The sequence below is a fragment of the Neopelma chrysocephalum genome, unplaced genomic scaffold (genome assembly GCF_003984885.1).
Source record: "Neopelma chrysocephalum unplaced genomic scaffold, ASM398488v2 Primary Assembly neopelma1_74, whole genome shotgun sequence".
Taxonomy (NCBI): Eukaryota; Metazoa; Chordata; class Aves; order Passeriformes; family Pipridae; genus Neopelma; species Neopelma chrysocephalum.
In genome coordinates, this window is record NW_020897735.1 from 5,795,226 (window position 1) to 5,818,793 (window position 23,568).

Here is a 23,568-nt window from a genome sequence, read left to right on the forward strand (position 1 = left end):
TCTCCCCTGTACTTTGAATTTACAGCCTGCCTTCTCTGATGTTCAGGTAACCATATTCCACCCCTGTATCTGGATGGCCACGTGTTTGCAAGTCAGCCCCGCCTGGTCCCGCAGACGATACCTCAGCAGCAAAGCTACCAACAGGTAAGGGAGCAACACAGCTTGCAGATGGTTTTTTGAGGAGTCTTCAGGGTGGCATTTAAGAAATTAGGAGCCATTTATCTGTCTCATAGCCCAGAGGAGCTTGGATGTGGCTCCCTTTAGGTTCCTTGAATGCTGCTTCCCAGTGCATGTCAGAGTTAGGGAAACTGAAGGGAGGGAGTTGAGGAGTTTTCCCCCTTTTGTACCAGTGCCCTTGGACTGGGTTTAACTGAGGCATCTGTGTGAGGTGAAGTGATTTTCAGTAGATTCCACAGCCAGTCAATACTGATGAGTCATTTCACTAGTAAATAGGATGTTGATAGTGTTGGGAGAGCCCCCTTCAAGGTAAGAGTGCAGGCAGGTGAGAGCTGGGATTGTCAGTGCCCATCCTGTGTGTGGAGCATGTTGGTTCCCTCCTATGTCCATCAAATGCTTCCTTCAGGCATCAACCTCTTGGTGCCTCTGCAGTGTTTTCCCTGGCAGAGTGCTGCAGTTGTGTGGAATGATGCAGGGGCTGGGTAAAGGCACAGGGTAGGTAATTTTCAGGCAGATTGACTCATGGAGAAAACTGATGGATTTTTAACAGTCTAGGACAGTTTCTGGCTCCTCTTGTACCTCTTAGTCATACTAATTTCTTCTGCAGGCTGCTGCTGCTCAACAGATTCCCATTTCCCTCCACACATCCTTACAGGCCCAAGCTCAGCTTGGGCTGAGGGGTGGTCTGCCTGTTTCCCAGTCCCAGGAGATGTACAGCTCCATACAGCCCTTCAGGTAACTGCTTTCAGTTTTCGTTTCCTTGTGGGTTGCTCTCTTATGTTCCTGATCTCTGTGTGCATTGATCAGATAATCCACACTCACCTTTTCTTTCCTCTTAGTTGATGTTTCCTTTCACCTGGGCAGTGTTAATAGGGGAGAGCATGAGCATGAGGGTGAAGTATCAGTGCCTTCAGTGCCTCAAAAACCTAAACACTGAGGTTTAAAAAAAAACTTTTTTTTTTTTTTTTTGCTAAGAATTTTGGAATCTTTAATTTCTGATTTTTTTTCTGCTTTGCAAAACTGCTGCAGACTTTAACTGCTACTCCAGAGGTTGTTGTGCAGGATATTGAAACATAAATTTTGGATACTACACAATGTTGTTCTGTTGAATATTCCTGCAACACAAGGACACGGTTGTAAAGTCTTAAAAGTGGAAATAAAAAAACCCTTGTAACTAAAATGGAAAGTGGTATCGCAGCTTATTTCCAAGCTGTCAGTTTAGTAGTCTGAGATCTGATGGCAGGCCAGATTTGTTTTGGCAGGGCGTGTTTGTATAGTCTCCAAAACTTCTCTGCATAATGACTTGAGCATGTATCTCTTCTGCAGGTCTCAGGTGTATATGCACCCCAGTCTGTCTCAGCCCAGCACCATGGTCCTGACAGGAGGCACTGCTCTGAAGCCTCCATACTCTGCCTTCCCAGGCATGCAGCCCTTGGAGGTGGTGAAAACCCAGTCTGGGTCCCCCTATCAGCCCATGAACGGAAGCCAGACACTGGTTTATGAAGGGCAGATAAACCAGGCTGGTATGGGAGCCTCCCAGATGATGGACTCTCAACTCACCCAGGTTAGGAGCAGGGCTGACCAGCCACTCTGTTGTCCAGGCTTTTTCACAGCCACTTGTCTCTGAGAATGGGTTGAAATGGTATTTGTCCTGATTCATGTGTCTGTGTGAACTGAACTCTTCACAAAGAGGCAGAAGATTTCCCTGAGACACTCTGTTCTGTGAACCATTGTTTCAGACCTGCAGCACCTTATTTAATGAGATTCCTGCTAATACCTTGTCTGTCCCTGCTGAGATGTGATTTTGTAAGCTGGGAGTCAAACCTTGCAGTGCTGCCTGTATAGCAGGCCATGGTTGCACTAGTTGTCCTAAAAGTACCTCTTCTGAAAGCCAAATCCCAGTCATCTCCATGTTTAACTCAGCTTCCAGAGTAACTAGGAACTTGTTTTAAAGGCTCATCCGTCTTCTCAGTTCATTTCTTATCCAAGTCTTATTTACAACTTCTGCTGATCTGTTTGGCAGAAACTTAACAAGAATTTCAATGTGTGAAAAGTTTTTCTGAAGCATGGTTCACATAAAGACATTGAATCCTACTGTGAGCTTAACTGTGTTTGTGGACATGTGCTGCGAATTCTGGAGAAGTTTGATTCTTTTATTAAACTCATCTTAACGTTTGTTTTGTGCAACATGTTAAGGTTTATTTTTTGTTTCAGAGGGATTTTTATGTTGTGACTGACGTAAAGAGTTAATCCTGAAAGTAACTTAGGTGAGGAAAATACAGAGAATACTGGCAAACTAAATATTTGAAGAAATGGTCTATCAATCATAAGCGAGTAACTTGATCTCTTTTGCCAGCCTTTGTTTCATATTTATTGATTCCAGAATGTTGTCTTAGAAACTCCCAAATCCAGCAATTGTGAGAAAATCAGAGGGAACAGGAGACAGTCCTGAGCTACATTATTTTTTTAATTACTCTTAATTGCTACCATCATTGGTTTGAAGCTCACTGCAAAACATAGAGCTGAGCTCCCTGTCACTTTTTGGGGATTGAACCCCAGAGAGTGTTTTGGTGTGAAAGTATAGGAGACTTTCTAGTTTGGGCAGCAAAGGTGCAAACAAAATGCGTGACCTGAGCTGTCTGACATTGCCATCGTATCAAGGGAAGATACACCCGTACAGTGACCACGAGGAGGACTGGGAAACTGGGCTCTAGGCAAGGAGGAAAGCCCTGTGTCCAAATGCAGTTATGTTAACTTAATGGCATGTTAAAAGCCCAGCTGATAAGGGTGTTGGCAGCGCTGCCAGAACATCCATTTCAGTGTGAAAGTCCCTCTTTTAGTGATTTGTGCTTATTCTGTGCCAGACTGCACTGCTTGGGAGCTTCCTTTTTGCAGTGCTGTGCTGATTTCAGGGTGTTGGGAGGCAGTGTGTCAGACACAAGACTGTTGCTGCCATTAAGGTAACTGCGTGTCCTTGTCACACAGCTGACAATGCCTGTGCCTGGCTCTCAGCTCCCTCTGCCCCGCTACGGCTCTGGCCAGCAGCCCCTGCTTCTACCACAGTCCATCCAGCTTCCTCAGGGGCAAAACCTGCCTGTGGGAGCTCCCCGAAGAATCCTGCCTCCTGGATCCCAGCCTTCTGTCCTTGCTGCCAGCAGGGAGGTAAGGATTAACTCCTGGTGCTCATCGGGGCATTCAGTAACCCCTTCTCTGTTGAAGTTTTGCTCCTCATTAAGGGGGAGAACGGCTTGTTTGGGATCCTTAAACATCCAAGCCAAGGATTGGTGTTAAACTGAAGGAACCCTTTACCCCACATCTCCAGCCTGCAGGCCAGCAGCTTTCAGGTTTTGCTGCTGGTCACCATTCTGTTTCCAGGGAGCCACATCCTGCCTTGATCCGGTTTGGAGTCTCCAGTTTTATTACATGTTTACACAGGTTTCCCCAGAGTGCTTGAGGGGTGGTGAGCTCCAGACACAGTTGGAATACTGCCCAGATATTTCACTCTGTTGTGAAGCTTGTCCATTTGAGTAGGTATATTAATGTCATGTCTGGTTTGATGGATTCGTATCATAAGTTTGTCTATTATAGGGGAGAGAGAGCATAGTAATTAACTTCCAGGTTCTGTATTTGCTTGTGCTGCTGGCTTGGTGGTTTAATACAGATTATTTCACTTACAAGCCTCACTTTCTTCACCTGAAAAATATTTCTTTTAATGGGCACGATGGGGAGAAGGGCAAAGATTTGGCTTAAGTGTTTATCTGAAGTAACAAGTGAGTTATGAATGCAAAGATGATACTCTCTCTCACTCATTTTCCTCTGTAGTCCTCCCAGATGGAAATGAAAGGGTTTCATTTCTCCGATGGTAAACAGAGTATGTCCTCTGGAGGGTCTGTACCATCACCACATACCTACAGGTGAGATGTTAACACCACTTGGGCTCTGTAGTCAGGATGGGAGAGAAACAGCGTCCCCCTTTGCAGGGATGTGGTTTATGTATCATCCCTGTACAAGATCCACTTGGGTTTTCAGGTGTGGAGTGTGCTTACTGCAGTCCAAATACTTGTAGCAAAATGCACGATCATGACTTCCATTTTGGGTTTGGGCCAGTGTGGGAAGTGCATAAAGTTACTTGTTCACTGAGTCTCAAAGACAGATTGGAATTGGTGCTTTTATGTATTCTTGTGAAGGTGGAAAATTTGAGGGTCATTGAACAAATTTTTTTTGATTTCTAGCATGGTCCTCAAGATAGGAGTGCTCATGTCTAGACATACCAGTCCTTCAGGTCATGGAGGCTTTTGGGACATGCAGTTACTTCATTTTTTTCTCCTACCCAAGCCTTGTGTTGCCTTTTAGAATATGGAGCTCAGTGATCTGCACAGCACAGACCCGTGCCCTGTCTACTGCTGCTTTCTGCTGTCTTTTTTTCTTTCACACATGAATAAGGTTCTCATTCCATTGTAGAATTTACTCCATGAATGTTGTCGACTCTTCGATTTCCAGGCCTAGCTCTGCCAGCCCCAGCGGGAAGCCGTCGGGACCAGCAGTGAGCATGGGCTCTGTGCAAGGACACTACGTACAGCAGGTAGGGTGCTTGAGTTCTCTGTGCAACCAAAAAGTGTCTGCTCTGCTACACTGCCTTGGGCTGCAGAGGAGAGGCAGCAAGGCCTGTGTGCTGAAGCTCAATGTGGGAGCTGTTATTTTACCTGCAGGGAGAGGGGGGTAGGTGAGTGGAGTCCTGGAGTAATGCTGTGTGATTTGAAAGTCAGGAAAGATTAGAGGATTACCTGCTCTACTGTGGAGTTTTTATGGGTTATTTGCATTGCCAAACATGTGAGGTACTTTAAGACTCTTAAATGTGAGGTGTTTTAGGAGCAGATTTGATGTCTTGCGTGAATGATGGTCTGTCTGCCTAGATGTGTCTGTCCTAGCTAATGCTTTGGTTTTGTGTGTCAAAAGGCAAAGCAGCGGGTGGATGATAACAAAGCCAGTCTGGGAGCAGTGAAGCTGCAAGAAACAGCCTCCACAAGCCAGATGAAGCCAGTGCGCACAGGAGCGATCAAACCTCAGGCAGTCAAAGTGGAGGAGAGCAAGGCCTAGGAGCACCTCTGATGCCCAGCTGGTCCTGCTGCCTGAGAGGCCCTGCAGCTTAGACTGGACCCCACTGGATCTCCTGAAAATCTCACCAGATCTATCCCCACCCCACACTGACTGACTACAGCGACATCATTCAAGCCCCTCTCCCAACAAAGCAGTTTGAAACAGTGGATATGACATTGACCTGCTTGCTTTAAAACAAACCAATCATGTGACTTTTAAGTGGCTTTAGCCATTTTTTTTTTTTTATTTCCCCCTCCCCATGCCCCATCCACAGGTAGCTGTGATTGCTCACTTGGCAAAGCCCATCCTTCTCCTTCCCTACTTCTGTCTCAGCAGAGTGGCAACTGGGGGAGAGGGGTTAGTTTGAGGTTTTTCATTTTAAAGGCAGCTGAGGTTTTTACAAAAAAGCTGTATCTTTGTTTATAGCAGAACTTTTATATGTTCTCTCATTCCCCCCCCTTCTTTCTGCTTTCCTCATTCCTTTCAGAAAAGAATTCCCTTCAGCTAAAATGATGTTCTGACAAAACTCTGCTTAGTTTTGTATATGGTTCTGTGCTACGTTGAGAGTTTGAGTTTGTTTGGGTGTATTTCCCCAGATGATTTAGCCTTTGACTATTTGATTAAAAAAACAGGACAGTTATGGCATTTGTTAATTTTTCAGTATTTTTGTTTTAAGCTAGAAGCAGTGCTTGCATTAGGAGTAAATGTGTACTAAAGGCATATAGTAGATCAATGCATCAATCCTGAAACTTGCACCATTTCAATGTAGTTTTGGGGTGTCTTGTACACAACAAAATGTGGCATTTTCATTTTAAGGAAAAAAGCCAAACAAACCACCAAATTTCTGTTGCAAGTTCATCTGGATCTAGGTGTTTGGTTTTCCCTTTTTGTGGGTTTGGGATTTTTTTTAGTGACTGCCAAACACACACACTAAAATGTAAGTCATAGATTTACGAAATATAAAATTTGTTAAGGAAAAAAAAATTCTCACAGCACATGGGTCAGAAGAGTTGGCTAAAGCCAACGGGTCTGTTTGGACTACTTTTTGTAGTTGTGATGCTCGAATTCTTCGTGTCTCCTGCGACTTGTTCTATATTGTGTTCATCCCTCGGGGCTGTTCTCCTAAGCTTTGCTCTTCTCCCTTTTCCCCGAGTCTTGCTTTCCATTCCTCTAACTCATGGCTTTCTGCAAAATTTGCCTAGAAGCACGTTGGTAAGAGAGCCCCTCTGCAAGGCAGCCATTTTAGCACATTTGGAACCTCCTTTTTTTGTGTTGGAAGTACTTGGTTACAGAGGCAGTTTGGAATCATCCTTCTACTCCTTCCCCGGGTGAACAGCAAAAGGTTCTTTACTCCTGAGGCATATAGTGTGTGTACAGCATTGTCACCTCACCACTCCTCTCCAGTATTTGATGATCTGCAAAAGGAAGATCCCAGTGGGAGAGGTTGGGTTTTATTTCTCTGGCTGTTTGGTTTTGGTTTGTGTGTATGTGTGTGTGTGGCATGTGTGTACGTAGATCTTTTAGGATGGACTTAACAAGTCCCTGAAAGGGCTTGGAGTCCTTCACCTGACGGTAGTCTTAAGTAAAAACTACTTTCAGCTAACTTGGTTTGTGTTGTTTTAGCTTTTTCAAAATGTAAAGTAGGCTGGTCACTCTAAAGTGAGGGACAGAACCATTTTTGGAGGTGATCGCTTGCTCATGGGCTGTGCATTGGCCTCTGCTGGGTGGCAGAAAGTCATTTGGTGGTGGTTCCAAAGAAGATATTTTGAACAAAGAATGTATTTGGGAAGGGATCTGAAAGGTTGTTCTTGTTTCTTCATTTGCTTTCCCCTCCCCCCCCCCCTTTTCTGGAAAAGATCCTTTGTAACTTTCTAAGGACGCATTTGAAGTTTTAAGCTAGGCATAAATATGATTTTTATACAGTAGCTTTAAAGAGCTTAGAAACCTAAACTAACTTAGACATAGTAATGTCCCCTCTTCACAGGTGTCCCCATTGATCATGGCAGAGAACCCGAAGGGAAAGGGATAGGATGGTACTTTAAGAAAAAAATAAAAGCTCTTTTTTCTTAGGTTTTATGGTTTTTTAATTTCAGAGCAGAGTGTGCCAGCATCTCTCTAGCATCCTCCTTAAAGTACAGGGTTTGAGATTTAGCGACAAATATTCCCCCGACCTTCAGACATCTCCCAGACCTGCATCCTCATCTGCTAGTCCTGCTCCCAACGTTTTCCAAAGATTGCACCACCAGTAAGTCATCCCACCCTCCTTTCTATTTTCTCCCTTGAAATATCATGAACAACAGAATTGTCTGTGGTTTTTTTTTAATTATCCTTCTGCCCAGCTGGCCCTAGCTAATATCAGCCCAGAATCTAACTGTAATGGCTAAAGAGACTTACCTGAGCCCCCCTCTTCTCATCTCTTCCCTCCCCTAGACACACTACTTCAGCTTTACAAAGACACTAACCTCTTTCCTCCCACCTGTATGACTTTGGAGTGGTCAGACACTTCGGGAGAAACTGGGTTACTGCTAGATCCAAGTTACTGCAGTCCCTCTGGTGTAAATGCCATCAGAACTACAATACTTCCTGTTGGAAAAGGTCACCCTTCTTTCTCTTTTAACCCCTCCATTCCTTCCCCCCAACAGAATAAAACACTAGAATTTATTTATACGTATTTGATGTTGTAGGTCTAGGTGAAAAAGTAATTGTTTCACTGCTCTATTTATATATTATGTCTGAATTATTCTGTGCAGGAAAGGCCAAGAAATGCATGTGAGCTTCATTCCATTCCTCACCTTTGCGTGACTGTCAGCTGCAGTTGGCAAGACTCTCTCTCACTTTAGTGGAGTTTTGTGTGATGGAAAGCGGTTTTAGAGCCCAAATTTCTACGGTGCAATATCCTTCTCTGGCATATATATTTTTGTTTGTTTGTTTAAAGCTAGTCCAAGGTTAGTGCAGTTTGTGGTGCTCTGGAGTCAAAAGGAAAAGCCTCTGATTCTCAAGGAACGGTAATGCCAAGGGTGCTGGTACGCTGATACAAATCCAGCTTGGGGAGGAGGAGAGTGGAGATGCACAGAATGTGTTGATGCAGTTGCAGAGGGTCCTTCTGCTTGAAGGGTTTGGGCCCTGATTTATTCCTTTGTGAGTTGCTTTATGACTGGAAATCAGCTACCAAATTGCAGGCTCCTTGTGCTCGGGAAGGTACAGAGTGCAGCGGGAGGGAGAGGTGGAATCCACCTTCTCAGCAACAGTGGGTGAAGCAGAAATATTCAGAGGCTGACTTTGCTGCTGCGTGTTCAGCAGAAGGTCCGAAGCACATGTGTGATCTGTTCTTTCACTCAGTGATTCGTGGCCAGCAGCTACACTCAGTGCTGCTTTCCTCACCTCACCAACACCTCAGCTGCTGTTGGCTCTTAATTCAATAACAAATAAATATTGAAGTTGTGGGGGGAGGCAGGGAAAAAAAAAAGGCACTCCAGTTTATTTTTAAATGACGAGTGGAAGCAGCACAGTCACCAGTGACACCGGTCTTGCTGTTGATGTCCCATCACTTGCTCCTGGCTGTGCCAGCTGTGCAGTGTCAGCACCTCTGGATGTGTTTGCTGCCCGTTGCCCTCCCTGTGCGTGTTGTGCTCACGCAGAGGCACTCACTCCATCAGGACCTTCCTTGCAGGAATGCTGCAAAGCTTCAAGCTGCCCTGTGGTTCCTGTGTATTTATAGATCTAAAAATGAGCTGAGCAGTTTTGCTGTGTCTCACCTGGCTCCTCCATTCACTTTGCAGCCAGACCCCTGCATGCCAGGATCTCCTTCTGTTGCTTTTTGTTAACCCTCCCTGGTTAAGCACAGATTAATTCTTTGTACCACGGGTTATATTTGACTCAGCAGCCCAGTTTACTCATAAGAAAGTTGCATTTGGGAATAAGTGTAATTAATTTACAGGAGGTGCTTAGTTGTGGCCCATGGGCGCAGCAGGTGTGATTTGCTGAAGCGGTGTAACTGGAGAGGCAGCAGAGTCTGGCTGGTTTTTGTTGTTTATTTTAACCCAAAGACCACCAGGTTTTTCCCAGCGGCCACAGACACTCCCTTGGGTTTAATGGCTTGTCCTGGCTGCTCCAGATGTCCTTGACTGTCCCCCCAGGAATCACAGCTGCAGCAGTGAGGCGCTCACCCTTTAGCATGTCTCGAGGCGTTGTCCTTAGCTGGAATCCTCCCTCTGGTTCTGTATAAATTGCATTTGTTGTTTCTCAAGGGGATATTGTCCTCCTTAAAGCTTTTAACCTCATGACCTGTATAGTAAATTTTTTTTGGCCTTTCCTCTCTTTGTCTTTTCATGTAGACCAGATATTTGAAAGGGCAGACGATGGATAATTGTGTAACGTGCAACCTGTTTATATTTTTTGGAAACTTTTACTCGGACCGGAATTCGAATCACGGAATCACCAGGCCAGTTGCGGCACACTCTTTATTGCCCTTCTCCTCGTTTCAGTACCTATTGTTTCTCCTTTCAAATATGTGATTGTATTAGCTCTTTCCATATGAAAGAATTCTCCTTATTTAAATAAAAAAAAAATTAAAAAAAATAAAGCAGGTTATGCTTTTCTCAAAAAAATCCCCAGTCCCTCGTCTCATTGTTTTCGTTAGAATTTCTTCACAGAAGGAAGGGGTGATTGGACAGTGGGAGGGGCTGCTCAGGGGCAGAGTGGAACCACTATCGCTGAGAGTGTTTAATGAGAGTGTTTAAGGAACGCCTGGACATGGCACTGAGTGCTCTGGTCTAGTTGACAGCAGGGTGTTGGGTCATACGTTGGACTTAATTCCAACCTAATTGATTCTGTTAGATACTTGGGGGGGTTTTAGCTTGAATGAATGGAGGTGGCCACAGCACTGGTATCCCAGTCACGGCTCTAGGTCCCCGCCAGGGCGGGCCCTGGGCCCGGCCGCCATATGCGGGACGTTGCCATGGCAACATATCCGGGACTTACCTTGGCCCCGCCCCCGCGGGTGCCACGTGAGTTTGACGTCACGTCCGGCACTGCCAGGTAGGGGGCGGGAGGAGCGCAGCGCGCGAGGTGGCCACGCCCCCCGGCGCGAGGGGGGCCCTGAGGGGTGGGGGGGATCGTCCCGGTGCTGGTCCTGATCCCGGTCCCGATCCCAGTCCTAGTCCCGGTCCCTGTCGTCTTCCCGGTCCTGGTCTTGGTCTTGGTCCAGGTCCACGTTCTCGTCCCGGTCCTGGTCCCGGTCCCGATCTTGGTCCTAGTCCCAGTCCTGGTCCTCATCCTGGTCCTTGTCTCACTCCTGATCCCGGTCCCTGACCTGATCCTGAATGGTGATCCCGATCCCTGTCCCGGCACTGTGGTGCCGCTGGTCCCGCGGCCCCCTCACGTCAGGGCCTGGGAGGGGGGTTCGTGCCTCCTCTGCCCCCCCGACTCGGAACGGGGGGTGGGTTGCCCCAGGGTGGGAGGCCTGGCGGCGGGTCCTCTGCCCCCAAAAAACCCTCCAGGAAGGGTCTAGGGCTGGGCACAGCCTGGGTGGTGGGTCCTGGTGACCCTCTAAGAGTGAGGTGTGGGGTCAGTCAGTCCTGCTGCCCCCCAGGGAGCTCCTGAGAGGGGACAAGGCTGGGCTGAGGGGTCAGTGGTGCTGCTCCCCCCTGAAAAGGGGGTGCAGTGCCTGGTAGAGGGGCTGGTGGTGCCCTGAGGAGGAGCACGAGGTGGTGCTGCACACCTGCCCCGGGGCCAGGGCCGGCCTGTGCCGCAGGGATCAGCACAGTCCTGGCCATCGTGTGCTCCCAGGGAATCTGTGAGGTGGTGACAGAGAACAGGTGGGAGCACAGCTCTGCCAGGGGCCCCTGAAAAAGTCCGTTCTCTGTGTTTGATAGGCAGAGAGAAACCAGGCCAGTGGCACTGCTCTGGAGGGTGGTGATGTGGTCACATCTCGCTTTGTTCTGCCCTGATCAAAGCCACGCAGATGGATTTGTTCTGGTAACTTTCCGTTGTGTTGAGGTGAGTGAGGAGACACAGCACTGATTCCCTGCTATTTTCTGACCTAGCTTTCAGCAGTTCTGCTTCCTACAGCACCTACATCTGTGCTCCAGTAAGCAGCTTTTTAAAGCAGAGGGTGTTCGTGGGTTCTGCTTGTCCCCTTCCCCACCTGCAAAGAAATACCTCTGTTTGCAAGGAAATAACTATTTTTTTAAAGCTACTTGAGATCTAAAAAGCTCAGGTACTGAGCTCACCTGGTGCCTGAGCACCTGGTTTGTCCATCACTAACATCAGAATTTGGGTTGGGAGCTTTGCTTTGTACAAAGCAGAATATAGGCTGGAATTAAGCTGTTGTGTTCCTGCAGAACCAGCGGAAGAATAAGCAAGGTTTCCAGCTTAGGACTGCAGGCAGAAGCAGGGGAGATGAAAAATGTGTCAGTTTAGTAATTTGATTTTTGCAGTTACTCCTGCAGATCCAACAGAAACACACAAATTTGGGGAGCAAGAGAACTTTGGGAAATGAGTTACCATGAGCTACTTGTAGCAGAAATTGGAGTGATGCTTTCTGTTAAGTGGTGTTCAGCTCACTGTGAGCCAAAGGGTGATGATCACTGCTCTTCTCTTCTGCTCCCGAGGTTTGGACACACCTTTGACAGGATGTTGGGGTTTCTGAAGGAGCCTGTTGTGGTCACTGCAGAGATCAACGTGAACCTCGTGGCCCTGACTGTGATGGGATTAATAACTCGCCTTTGGGGGCTCTGTTATCCACGGGCTGTGGTGTGAGTAGAAGATTTATTTTCTGCTTGAATGACACAGGCTTGTTTTTTAAGCCTTTACAAGTAAGAATGCAGGAGCAGAAGAGCAGAGCTTGACTGATGTCAGCCTCTGTAAATCACAGAATCACAGAATGGTTTGGGTTGGAAGGGACCTTAAAGCTCGTCTCATTCCAACCCCCTGCCATGGGCAGGGACACCTTCCACTAGCCCAGGTTGCTCCAAGCCCCATCCAACCTGGCCTTGGGCACTTCCAGGGATGGGGCAGCCACAGCTTCTCTGGGCAACCTGTACCAGGGCCTCACCACCCTCACAGGGAAGAATTTCTTCCTGATATCTAATCTAAAGCTACTCCCTGTCAGTGTGAAGCCATTCCCCTTGTCCTGTCACTCCAGGCCCTTGTAGTCTCTCTCCATCTTTCCTGTAGGCTCCCTTCAGGTACTGGGAGGCCACAATTAGGTCACCCCTGTCCCTTCTCTTTTCCAGGATGAACAATCCCAATACAGTGATAGTGTTTCCCTAATCCAACTTCCCAAGGGGAAGGTAAAGGTGCAAAACCTCAGTGCTTCGTTCACTTTCTGCCAACAAGTCAGTGTTTGCTTTCCTAGTGTCCCTGCAGGATAATTCCAGTTAGATTTGACATATTTCTGCCTTTTGTGTTTCAGTTTTGATGAAGTTTATTATGGCCAATTCGTGTCACTCTACATGAAGAGGATCTTCTTTGTGGATGACAGTGGCCCACCTTTTGGCCACATGCTGCTGGCCTTGGGAGGTAGGGTCTCCTGGAATTGGGAAGTGCCTGTTGCCTGTTGCTGTGGGAGACAGAAGTGCTGGTTAAAAATGAGTTGTCAGATCCAGTTACTGGGGAAAAGCACAAGGCAGATGAGATTTTGATGTAGAGAGAAGTGGGTTTTCTGTTATGTTGTGTTGTTAGGAGGCTGTTGTATGAGTAGAGTGGAGGTGATGGATCCATGTATCCATTACCTCACTGTTATCCAATCCTTTGGATAAAGAGAAGGGGTGAGATGAGAACTGCTGGAGACAAGACATAGACAACAAACAGACTCTCAGGCCTGAGTTCCTTTCTGTAGCTGAGATATGCACAACATGAAAGTGTCTGTATGGGATGGGGAGATTAAATATATATCTGACTTTGTCACTGAGAATCTGTCGTTCCCAATTTATATTCTTTGTGCCTCAAGCACTGCTGCAGGCAGATCACTATCAAAGAGGGGATTTTTTTTTTGGGAAAGGGAACCCTCATGCCTGGAAAAGCTGTGTGTTTGGGAAATGGTTCCCAATTTAGCAGCAGTTTTTGTACTTGTTTTGAGACTGGAAGTTCTGAATTGTTGCTTATGTTGTAGGTTACTTAGGAGGATTTGATGGAAACTTCTTATGGAACAGGATTGGAGCTGGTAAGAGCTGTTTTTAATTGACCCATTCTTTTGAGAAAAGCAGAATTTCAGGGGCTGACAGATTCCTTTTGCCTGACTAGTGAAAATAACACTTTACCTGACACCTTCCCTTCTCCTTTTCAATAAGTCTTCTGCAGGTCTCAAACAGAAATACAAGGCACTGTGATTCCAGATTTTTTTAATTCAGCTAAAACAGCTTAAGCAGTACAAGATGGACAATAAATTAGCACAAGTCAGCATTAGATTCAACAACTAAGGAGTTCTGTAGTGGTCTGTGCTCTCTGCAGTTATGTTTCCAGTCGATCATTGCTGTTGTCTCCTGTTCCAGAATACACCATGAACGTTCCTGTGTGGTCCCTGCGGCTCCTGCCAGCCCTGGCTGGTGCTCTCTGTGTGCCTTTAGCCTACCAGATCCTGGTGGAGCTGCACTTCTCCCACTGTGCTGCACTTGGAGCTGCTCTTCTGATCCTCTTAGGTGAGATTATTCCACTGAGACCCATTCTTCATACATGGGGATGAGCCCCTTTTCCCCTCAGGGATTTTTAGGGTGCGCAGAAGGCTGGAGTAGTATCTCCCCACAGAATACTGACAAGATATCAGAGCCCACATTCATGCTTGGCCTGTGTCAGTCTGTGCTGAGCTCCCTGGCCCTCTCTATCCTCACAGCTCTGCAGGCTGCCCTTCTGGGCTTTATACAAGTTCACTTCAGTACTAAGCAAAGTGAGCAGCCTTAACAGCCTCACAGAAAACCACATTTCTTGTATCCAAGGAGGCCTGTACTCCCTCCCTCAGAGGTTTACAGGATGAGTTGCAACATATTGGTTTTTAACAGCAGGACAACCCTGCTCTCAGTCAGAGCTCATCTAATTTCTTCATCTGCAAACTGCAGCAAACCAGCCTGTGTCCTTAGCACTGTGGTTTGACTCTGTTCTGGTGTGTTCAGCTCAGTTCATTTTGTTTCTCTGAGGGGCTGCTGGCAGCTGCCTGAAAGGGCAAGAGCCTCTCAGCAGCCCTTTAGCAGCCTGATAAGAGAAACCTCTCCTAGCTACCGACTGCTCTGATTCTGGCTCCTTGCAGCTCCCTGTCTGTCTTGCAGATTTGTTGTTGTGCTCATTGCCCTGACTCTGCCTTGAGAAGCACCTCTCTGGATTTACCAGCATTGATTTTCTTTGCCTTTGTAGGAAGCACAGCAGCTTTATCTGCCTCCTGCCAGAGTTTACTGCTTGCTCACCTCTTTGTCTTGGAGACAGTTATGGCTGTGTGCTTTGCTCCTGCTGGAAGGTTTTAGTCCCTTATAAACCCAGCACCTCCCCACTACAGCCAGTAGGAATTGGCTGTCCCTAAAGGGCAGGTCCTTCTGTTGGATAACAGTGCAACTGTCTGAGGTAGCACTTGCCTGTAGATAAATTTCTCTAATTTTGTGTCTGTCTCTCTTTTCCCACAGAGAACTCTCTGATCACTCAGTCAAGGTTCATGCTCCTGGAATCAATATTGATTTTTTTTATCCTACTTGCAGTTTTATCCTACCTGAAGTTCTACAATTTGCAGAGGCACAGGTAAAGCTGGATTGTCTCCCATCCTTTTGGATATTCTTGTGGTGACTTTTTTGGTCACAGACTGTGGGGTTTTTTTCTATAAATCATTTCACCATTGTGTAGTTGACTTCATCTGTCTGTAAAACCCAGTGCTTTGCTGCTCCAGAAGTTTTCTCAGCAGCATTAAAGACTGTTTTAACTGTTAGCAAGGTTGTCTTTTTTTTTATTTTACAGTAGAAGTAAAATCCTTTGGGAGCACTTCTTTGCCCACCCACATTTTTTATTGGAAGGTTTCCTTCTGTGCACATAAACACTAAAGATAACAGGTCCCTTAAAGCTCCTTTATTACTGTTTACATGCATTGAATTTAGAGATACTTGTCTTTTTTGTTCTCTGATCCTTGCAGAGGATAAAGTAATATTTAGTGCAGTAAAATTATCTTTAAACCAAACTCAGCAAGTGATTTAATACATTTATCTTTAAGATCCTTCTCTGGAAGCTGGTGGTTTTGGCTCCTGCTGACTGGAGTAGCCTGTTCATGTGCAGTTGGGTAAGTGATGATGTCTTACTTGGACTTTAATGCCTCCTGTTCAAGGGAAAGTTTAAATATTTATATCTTATGTTAGGTAGTTGTGTAGTTTTTAACCTTGTTCATTTTTTATGCACTTTCTTCTCAGAGTGAAATACATGGGCCTGTTTACCTATATGCTGCTCTTGGCCATTGCAGGGCTGCACTTCTGGCACATGATAGGAGACCAGACCTTGTCAAATGTAGGTACTGCAACATGCAGAATATACTATGTGTAACTTCTCAGTGCAGGAACCAGCCAGGGGCCCACAGATAACAATGCTGTCTGTAGCTGGGTTTTCTGCTAAAATTCCTTGTAGGGAAACCCTCCTTTCAAAGAATAGTTCCCAGCTTATTTGCTGGGGAAGATGGAGTTAAATTTAAGAGACACACGTGTGTGTGTGACTGGCTTTTCTGCTGTTTTCCATGTCTTGGTGATGTGTGACTCAAAACCTACATTGTCTCACATACCTTTTGCTAGCTGCAGTTCACATCCTCAGTGGAAGTTATCCAGTTGTCCACAAAGTTACAGCTGAATGAGGGGGGTGGGGGAAACCTAGAAAAGACAAACAAAACAAGCCAAGTGCACTGTTATTTTTAATATTTTTCATATCTGGAGGATGAAACCAGTGAGTTTTCCCTGTTCCCCCAGGTTTCCTTGCTGTGCCATTTTCTAGCCCGGGGACTGGCCCTCATCCTCATCCCAGTGATGATGTACCTGTCCTTCTTCTATGTCCACTTGGCTCTGCTCTATCGCTCTGGGCCTCACGACCAGATCATGACAAGTGCTTTCCAAGCCAGCTTAGAGGTAAAGGAAATGTGGCCATAGAACTGATTTATTAGGGAGAAAAAGGGGAAAGCTGTCTTATGTTCACTATTAGAAGAAAGGTGTGCAATCCTGTTCCCTTGATCCTGCATATTTGTTCCTTTTGTGTCATTTAACCACTTTGTTGCTGTAGTACTGCTTTAAGATGAAGCAATGATGACTGAAGTCCTAATAACAGATGAAAAGCTTTCCCCATTGAACCAAGAACAGTATTTTCACTCTTCTGCAGAAGGTTTGTCCCTTCTTACAGGAAACTCCACAGAAGTAGATACAGTACTGAACTCTTGAGTGGTGACACGGTATACTACAGGATAACAGTGTGATTTTCTATAGAAGAGTGCTTAGTCTGTCCTTTAGAACAGCATAGCTTTAGGGATATTCTCTGAGACCCTGTAGTCCTTTAGGCATTGGTGTATTTTCTGTCTTCTGAATATGGTGTTGCAAGACTTAATTTTTGTAGGTAAAACCAAATGAGAAGGCACTGTGCTAAGGTCTGCTGTGTTAAAGCGACAGGTGACTCATAATAGAATTTAAACAGCCTCTGGATTGTTTCTTCTTCTTTCTACTCATCCTGTCCTTACCCTTCTCAGGGTGGGCTGGCTCGGATCACTCAGGGCCAGCCCTTAGAGGTGGCCTACGGCTCTCAGATCACCCTGCGGAACGTGCTGGGCAAGCCCATGCAGTGTTGGCTCCACTCTCACACGAACACTTATCCCATCAGGTGAGGAATCCGGGTGAAGGTATGCTCTGGTGCTTCACCTGCCAGTCCAAGTATCGTGGTTTGTGTCCTAGCAATGTCTTCATTAATCCTTTAGATTTCCTGTGCTCTGTAGGAAGGAGCCAATGATCTGGTGCTGCTTTGTATTGCTGGTGAGCACAGAAAGGTACCCTTACACTTCTGTGGGGTTTTTAACTCTCTGTGCAGGTATGAGAATGGCCGAGGGAGTTCCCATCAACAGCAGGTGACCTGCTATCCCTTCAAAGATGTGAACAACTGGTGGATTGTCAAAGATCCTGGAATGTGAGTATGTAAGAGATTTCAATGCAAGCTACATGCTTCCAGAACCTACCCAGGGCATACCTTGGCTTGGACATAACTCTTCTCTGCTTATGGGTGGAGAGGCCATGTGTGATCTGAGTAAGTGATTGCAGCTGCAGAGTTGGTAAAGGCAGCTCCTTGCAGGATCCTCCTCAATGTGGTAAAAGCATTGAGGACTCTGAAATCCTGCCTGAACTGCTCCTGCCAGAACGTGGGCTGTGCTGTGCACAAGGGAAACTTGAAAGACTCACAGGACCAGTGTAAATTCTTCAGGTGCTTCGCATGAAAGGGGAGTTCTGCTTTTTGAAGTGTGTGAGCCATGGCATTAGAGTGTCTTGGTGAGTTTTATCAAACTTGAAGGAGTCTCAGAAGAGAGTAGAAATCACTTTTGCAAAATGAGTAGTTCTTTGTATTAGAAGTGTTGGATGAGCTTAGAATCTGCTACATGGGGAGGGATTCCAAGTGGTGCCTGTACCTGAGAGGCCTGGTTTGTGCTGAAGTGTTTTGCCACTGTCACTGTCAGTGCAGAGCAGGACTCTTTGTTCTTGTTTTGCCATTAAAAGCCCTTGAGTGATATAATTTCATATCGATCAAAAGGTTGCTTTTGTAGGTTTCTTATATTGCTCTGGGAACTGTATAAAGAGTCCTCCTAGAAGGGCTGTGTGTCATTATAAATCATATCTATGTTGGGAAAGTTTGTCCATGGTGCAAACCTTTCAAGTAGGGACTCTACGAGAAGTACAGAAACCTAATATATCCTTAAAATTCTTCAAACTCAAGACTCCTACAAATAGGTGCAAAGTCCTTCTATAAAACAGCAAAATACAGGCAGCAGTTTGGTGAACTGCACTGTTCCCCCTTGCCATGGCCCTGTCCAGAAGGAAGATGAGAGTTTGCTCTGCATGGTGGAGGAAGCCATTGATCTCTCTTATAATTCTGCCAAAGTGGCATCAGCTGTAGTACAGCACTTGTGAGACTCACTGAAGCACTCATGTGTTCCACAGAAGCCACCAAACAGCTGTGGGATGGGAATAACCTTAATTCACTCCTGACTGACCTGGATTCAGACCACTGACCTAATGCCTGCGGTGTCAGTATCCCATTACTGGTCCTCTGACTCACTGTGCCCTTAACTCACCTTTCCCTTGACGAGCTTTGTTTCCGTTCTGGTGTAATCTATATATTGCTTTAATTTCTCATCTTCCTGCTTAAATATCTGTCCCTGCCTGCAGCTTCTTGACCTGACAGTTTGGTCACGACAAGGTTGTGTTATATATAAAGATATATCAAATTTAACCATTTCCTCTTGGGTATCACTTCACCAGGCAGCAGCTGGTGGTGAGTAACCCCCCCCGGCCCGTCAGGCACGGACACATTGTGCAGCTGGTCCACGGCATCACAACCCGCTACCTCAACACGTAAGTCCCTTCCTCTTCCTCTGCTCTGCCAGTCCTGCCTCACTCTGCTGTGCTGTCTCTCAGAATAACCCTTCAGGGGATGAAGCACAGTGACCTTGCATTCAGATGTGCCATAAACTGCCTGTTTCTCATGGATCGACAGTGGGGCAAGGAGGGGCCTCGTGTGGTTAGTTCCACAAGCCATCCCTGTGGCCCAGAGGGAGGATGCTCTGTGCTTATTTATTTTTTGCAGCTGACTTGGCAGTGGGATTTGATCTTAATCACAAATTGCTCAGTGGCTGTTCACTGTTTCTGGCCCTCTCTATGAGGGACCAGTGATGGTTTTTTCCGTGTTCACATTTCATGGTAGTTCTGCAGATTCCTAAATAGAGTCCCCTCCGTGAGCCTTCATCCTTCACTGTCCCCCTCCAGGCAGGTGCAGCGATTTAATATTTTGTGTAACTTAACCCAGAGACAACTCAATTGATTTTGTTGGCATACTCCTGCATGAAGTATGTGCTCTGGAAGTTAGGAGGATGTCTTGGAGAATCCAGTGTGCTGTGGCTCATTGCCACAGATTCTTGCCTGTGTTGAAAGCCTGCAGTATGAAATTGCCTCCTGACTGCTTCCCAAAGGGCATCTGCTTGAATATCACTCAGATTAGGAAGGGGGCTGCTCTGAACTTGGGTTTTGCCATGTCCCTTCCAAACCTAATTTGTTCATTATTGGAAAGCCCAGTGAACAGCGTCTCTGTTTGTCACAATCAGTGCTTGTTCTTCAGCCTGGCATCGCAGGCATCTGCATTGGCTTCCTCTGAGCCTGTTCCTGGCAGCTCTGGGTTTTGGGGAGTGCTCTCTCTCAGAGTAAACAGTGCAATCTGTGTAAGAGAGTTACTTTTCACTTTATTACTGAATCCAGTCTAAACCAATCCCATATGGTTTTGCTTTTTATATGAATTTGGGAAATGGTGGTGGAGGATCTTATTTTACTTGTCTTTTAGGCATGATGTTGCTGCCCCTCTGAGCCCCCACTCCCAGGAAGTTTCCTGCTATATTGATTATAACATCTCCATGCCAGCACAGAACCTCTGGAGAGTGGTGAGTGGTCAAAGGGAGGGGAGGAGCTGATCATGCTCCAGCAGAAACAGCTGGGACAACATGACAATCCAAAGCCATGTTTCTGTTGTAGGAGATTGTAAATCGGGAGTCTGACACAGATGTGTGGAAGACAATTCTGTCAGAAGTGAGGTTTGTTCATGTCAACACCTCTGCAGTGCTGAAGGTAAGTGGGCTTATGTTTATGTGCTACAGCTTTTGTTTCATGCAGTGCTTGTATTCTCACACACTTCTCATCTCTCTGCTCCCAAATAACCAAATGACTATAAAAATAACCAAATAAGTAAATAAAAGGAAACAATACACTTGCTCAGTGTGACAGAAAAACAGCATGTGTTTTAGGTAGTCGTATTTCATCCCTTTTCAGCATCAGAGCTGTCTTGCTTCTCAGGAGGTTGACCACTGTACACTGCTGAGGCTTAGAATTTGATGCTGAGTCTGGAGTAGTTAAGGATCTTTTTCTTCACAGAGTTTGCCAGAATCACTGACTTTATGGCTGTAGCATTTGTTGAGACAGCACTGCATGGTGACTCTTCGCATACACTTTCTAGCAATCCCTTGCTGACCTCCCAGGCAGGGCCTGGGAACTTCCATCCTGAAGTTCAGATTGGCAGCACTGTAAGTTCACAGCCATCTTTCACTTTCAGCTCAGTGGAGCATCTCTGCCCGAGTGGGGATACCGGCAGCTGGAGGTGGTTGGAGAGAAGCTGTCCAAAGGCTACCACCAGAGCATGCTGTGGAATGTGGAAGAGCACAGATACGGGAAAAGTACGTCTCAGCAGATTTCTGTGACTGGGGAACACTTCATGTTGATGGGAAGGTGGTACTGTGTGTATGTGTGTTCAGTTGGCCCTGTCATGATGTCAGGATCCTTACAAATTCCCTTAGAGCGCTGTTGCAGTTGGATGATGTATTGGAGAAGGGCTCCTGGGAGAGTGAGGAGCCACGAGTATATCCTGTGTGCTTCCCTTTCTAGCTTTCTGCCCGTTATGTCGTTATTTCTGAGCTATGCTGTTTTCTTCCAGGCCAAGAGCAAAAAGAGAGGGAAGTGGAACTCCACTCTCCCACACAGATGGACATCAGTAAAAACCTCAGCTTCATGGCAAAGTTCACGGAATTGCAGGTGAGTGTCTTGTTATTCCCTTCATCTTTCCTCCTGCTGCAGAGCAGAAACCTGAGCGTATCTGCAGACTCTGAGCCTAAGGATCCATTGTTTATTCCTTGCTGATAGTCTGGCTTCCTCACTGAAAAAAAATATTTCAGAATGCACTTATAAGGGCATTAGAGACCTGTGCTGTTCAGTAATGAATACCCAAGTGATTGTGTAACAAAAAAGGGGGAGGAAAATCTGTTGGGCACCCAGAAGGTGCATGAAACTGAACTGTAATGTGTGGTACATGGAAAGTGCATTATATAAGAACAAAATAAAACCTTTGTATTGATCAGTATCCATGTGAGATAGGCAAAATCTTTCTCCACTCCCAGGTTAGGAACTTAGCTTCTTATATCTGGAACTGTTCAACCACCTGTTGTTCCCATTCTGAAAGCTGTTTCCTTTTTTTTCTAGTGGAAAATACTCACATTAAAAAATGAAGACACAGAACATAAGTACAGCTCCTCTGCTCTGGACTGGATCACAATGGACACAAATATTGCCTACTGGCTCCACCCCACCTCTGGGGTAAGTACAAGAGGCAGAAGTAACTGTGAACTGGGTGAGAAAAGAGACTTCAGTTCACATGTGAGCTCCAGGAGTGGGAGTCCAAGCAGGGCTGCAGTTCCAGTCAAGGACTCTTCCTCTGCTAATGTATTTTCCCTGAGAGCTGAGGTTTTTATTTTAGCATGAGATACAGCTTTGACAGTAGTGACTTTTAATTAAATCATGTCTTCTTGAACTTTTTTTTAAAGGTAAACTGCAGCTTAATAGTTTCCATTATTGATTCTATTTAGAAGATGAGTTCATCTCCAATAGCATTTTTCAAATGCCTTCCATTACAAAAGAGTCTTAAAGCAGCAAAATTTATCAGCCAGCTTTGTTCCAGGCACATTCTGAGGTTTAATTTAGCAAGTATGTGTACGTAATATTTAAACTTAAAAGAACCACTGCATGTCTCTGCTTCTGGCTGACCATCATCTATCCTGCAGGCCCAGATCCACCTCCTTGGGAATGTTGTCACCTGGGCTTCAGCTAATGCTGCTGCTCTGGTCTACCTGTGTTTGTCCCTGTGGTACTTGATACGACGGAGGAGGAGGATTTATGACATCCCTGAAGGTCTGATTCCACTGTGTGTGTGTGTGTGTCCAGGTGGAGGGTTGTGGCTTGCTCTGCTCTGAGATGCCATCTCCCATCTCCTGCAGATTCCTGGCAGCTCTGGGTGTCAGCTGGGGGTGTCTGTGGTGGAGGCTGGGCTGTGAACTACCTGCCCTTCTTCCTGATGGAGAAAACACTTTTCCTGTACCACTACCTGCCTGCCCTCACATTCCAGATTCTCCTGATTCCCGTCGTGTTGCAGCACCTCGGTGATCATCTCTGCAGGTATTTGGCTTTAACAGAGACAGTTCTCTTTAACAAGGGAAGTGACACAGTTCTTTCCTCCAGGGCTGTCACCTGGACAAGCTGCTGCAGGGAGAGCAGTGGTTCTTCCAGCAGAGGCCACACTCTGTCATTTGTCTTTAGAAAACAGGCCAGGTGTAGGTCTTCCTTTTGGATGAAGTGTTCATCCAGCTTTGATGTAACTTGACTGCTCTTTCCTGTTCTCATCCCAGGTCTGTGCTGCTCAAGAGCATGTTCAGTGCACTGATTGTAGCCTGGTTCTCCTCCGTGTACTTTGTCTACTGCACCTTCAGCCCCGTGACCTACGGGCAGCCCGCGCTGTCCGTGACGGAACTCAAGGACTTGCGCTGGAAGGACAGCTGGAACATCCTCATCCGAAAACAGTGACTGCTACAATCGTGTTACAGCCAAAAGGAAACACCTTCTGTGCAAAGCCAAGGATTTATTGTTAGTATAACTGAAATCTTAACAGTCGGATCAAGTAATTGATAGTAGTCCAGATCTAACGATTACAGGAAAAGAAAAGAGCACTGTTACAGAAAAGCTCTCAACAGGAGTACATTTATGAGCACAGTTCCCAGTTTCTGCCCCTGTTACAGTCACCCTTCCACTGCCCCTCGGGGCCTGAAGGTTGCTGACTTCAGGCAACAGCATCCCAGCTCCTTTGCTGGGAAGAACATGCTGCAACAATTTCTTCTTCCTCCTTGCATTTCTTCCTTCTTGCATTGCATTTCACTGAGGGCTATTTCATGTGTTTCCCAGCACCTTGGTCTACAATTCCATGATAAAAGTTACGAAAAATGGGCACTCTCCAACACATCAGATATTTTTCTCTTGTTACTCCTAAAAAAAAAACGGTTTTCCACGCTCTGAAGCTTATCCATTCTTTAACAATCAGTAACTGGCTCTGCAGCCTTCGGCACCATCCCATGACTCTATTCCTCAACAATGCATTACTTGCCCCCACTTTCACTGCTCTGCTGTCATCCCTATTTATGTAAATACAGCATTAAGCCACATTTATAAATAGTTCATTCTGCATAGAATAATGACTTGTTACTATTATCTATGTGTAATCATTTGGCATAACCATCAT

General features: G+C 46.0%; 2 protein-coding genes across 11 annotated transcripts in view; both read left to right on the plus strand.

Annotated features, from left to right (window-relative positions):
• The window catches only part of PRRC2B (proline rich coiled-coil 2B), a 45,735-nt gene extending 35,854 nt beyond the window's left edge, over positions 1–9,881 (plus strand). For 6 of the 8 annotated variants that reach the window (XM_027687988.1, XM_027687993.1, XM_027687994.1 and 3 more), the window contains exons 26-32: positions 47–144; positions 785–912; positions 1,504–1,741; positions 3,163–3,339; positions 4,000–4,091; positions 4,639–4,759; positions 5,134–9,881. In XM_027687988.1, coding sequence (XP_027543789.1) covers positions 47–144; positions 785–912; positions 1,504–1,741; positions 3,163–3,339; positions 4,000–4,091; positions 4,639–4,759; positions 5,134–5,274 — 995 coding nt within the window. In that variant the 3' untranslated portion in view covers positions 5,275–9,881. The remainder of the gene's footprint in view (positions 1–46; positions 145–784; positions 913–1,503; positions 1,742–3,162; positions 3,340–3,999; positions 4,092–4,638; positions 4,760–5,133) is intronic. The other 2 variants (XM_027687995.1, XM_027687996.1) reach the window with 1 other exon arrangement.
• A 384-nt stretch (positions 9,882–10,265) lies between these two features.
• On the plus strand, positions 10,266–23,327 carry POMT1 (protein O-mannosyltransferase 1). Of its 3 annotated transcripts, none has more exons than XM_027687519.1 (21): positions 10,266–10,311; positions 11,148–11,271; positions 11,886–12,029; positions 12,689–12,795; positions 13,388–13,438; positions 13,767–13,913; positions 14,883–14,994; positions 15,458–15,523; positions 15,651–15,744; positions 16,194–16,349; positions 16,958–17,088; positions 17,293–17,388; positions 18,732–18,824; positions 19,804–19,900; positions 19,992–20,084; positions 20,566–20,686; positions 20,944–21,041; positions 21,486–21,599; positions 22,064–22,190; positions 22,277–22,454; positions 22,685–22,996. In XM_027687519.1, the coding sequence occupies exons 3-21, from the start codon at positions 11,908–11,910 to the stop codon at positions 22,857–22,859; spliced, it is 2,178 nt and encodes a 725-aa protein (XP_027543320.1). In that variant the 5' UTR covers positions 10,266–10,311; positions 11,148–11,271; positions 11,886–11,907; the 3' UTR covers positions 22,860–22,996. The 3 variants fall into 3 exon arrangements, with proteins under 3 accessions (XP_027543320.1, XP_027543319.1, XP_027543321.1); XM_027687518.1 differs by lacking the exon at positions 10,266–10,311 and adding an exon at positions 10,511–10,576; XM_027687520.1 differs by lacking the exon at positions 10,266–10,311 and having other exon boundaries at positions 22,685–23,327.
• The last annotated feature ends 241 nt before the right edge of the window (positions 23,328–23,568 follow it).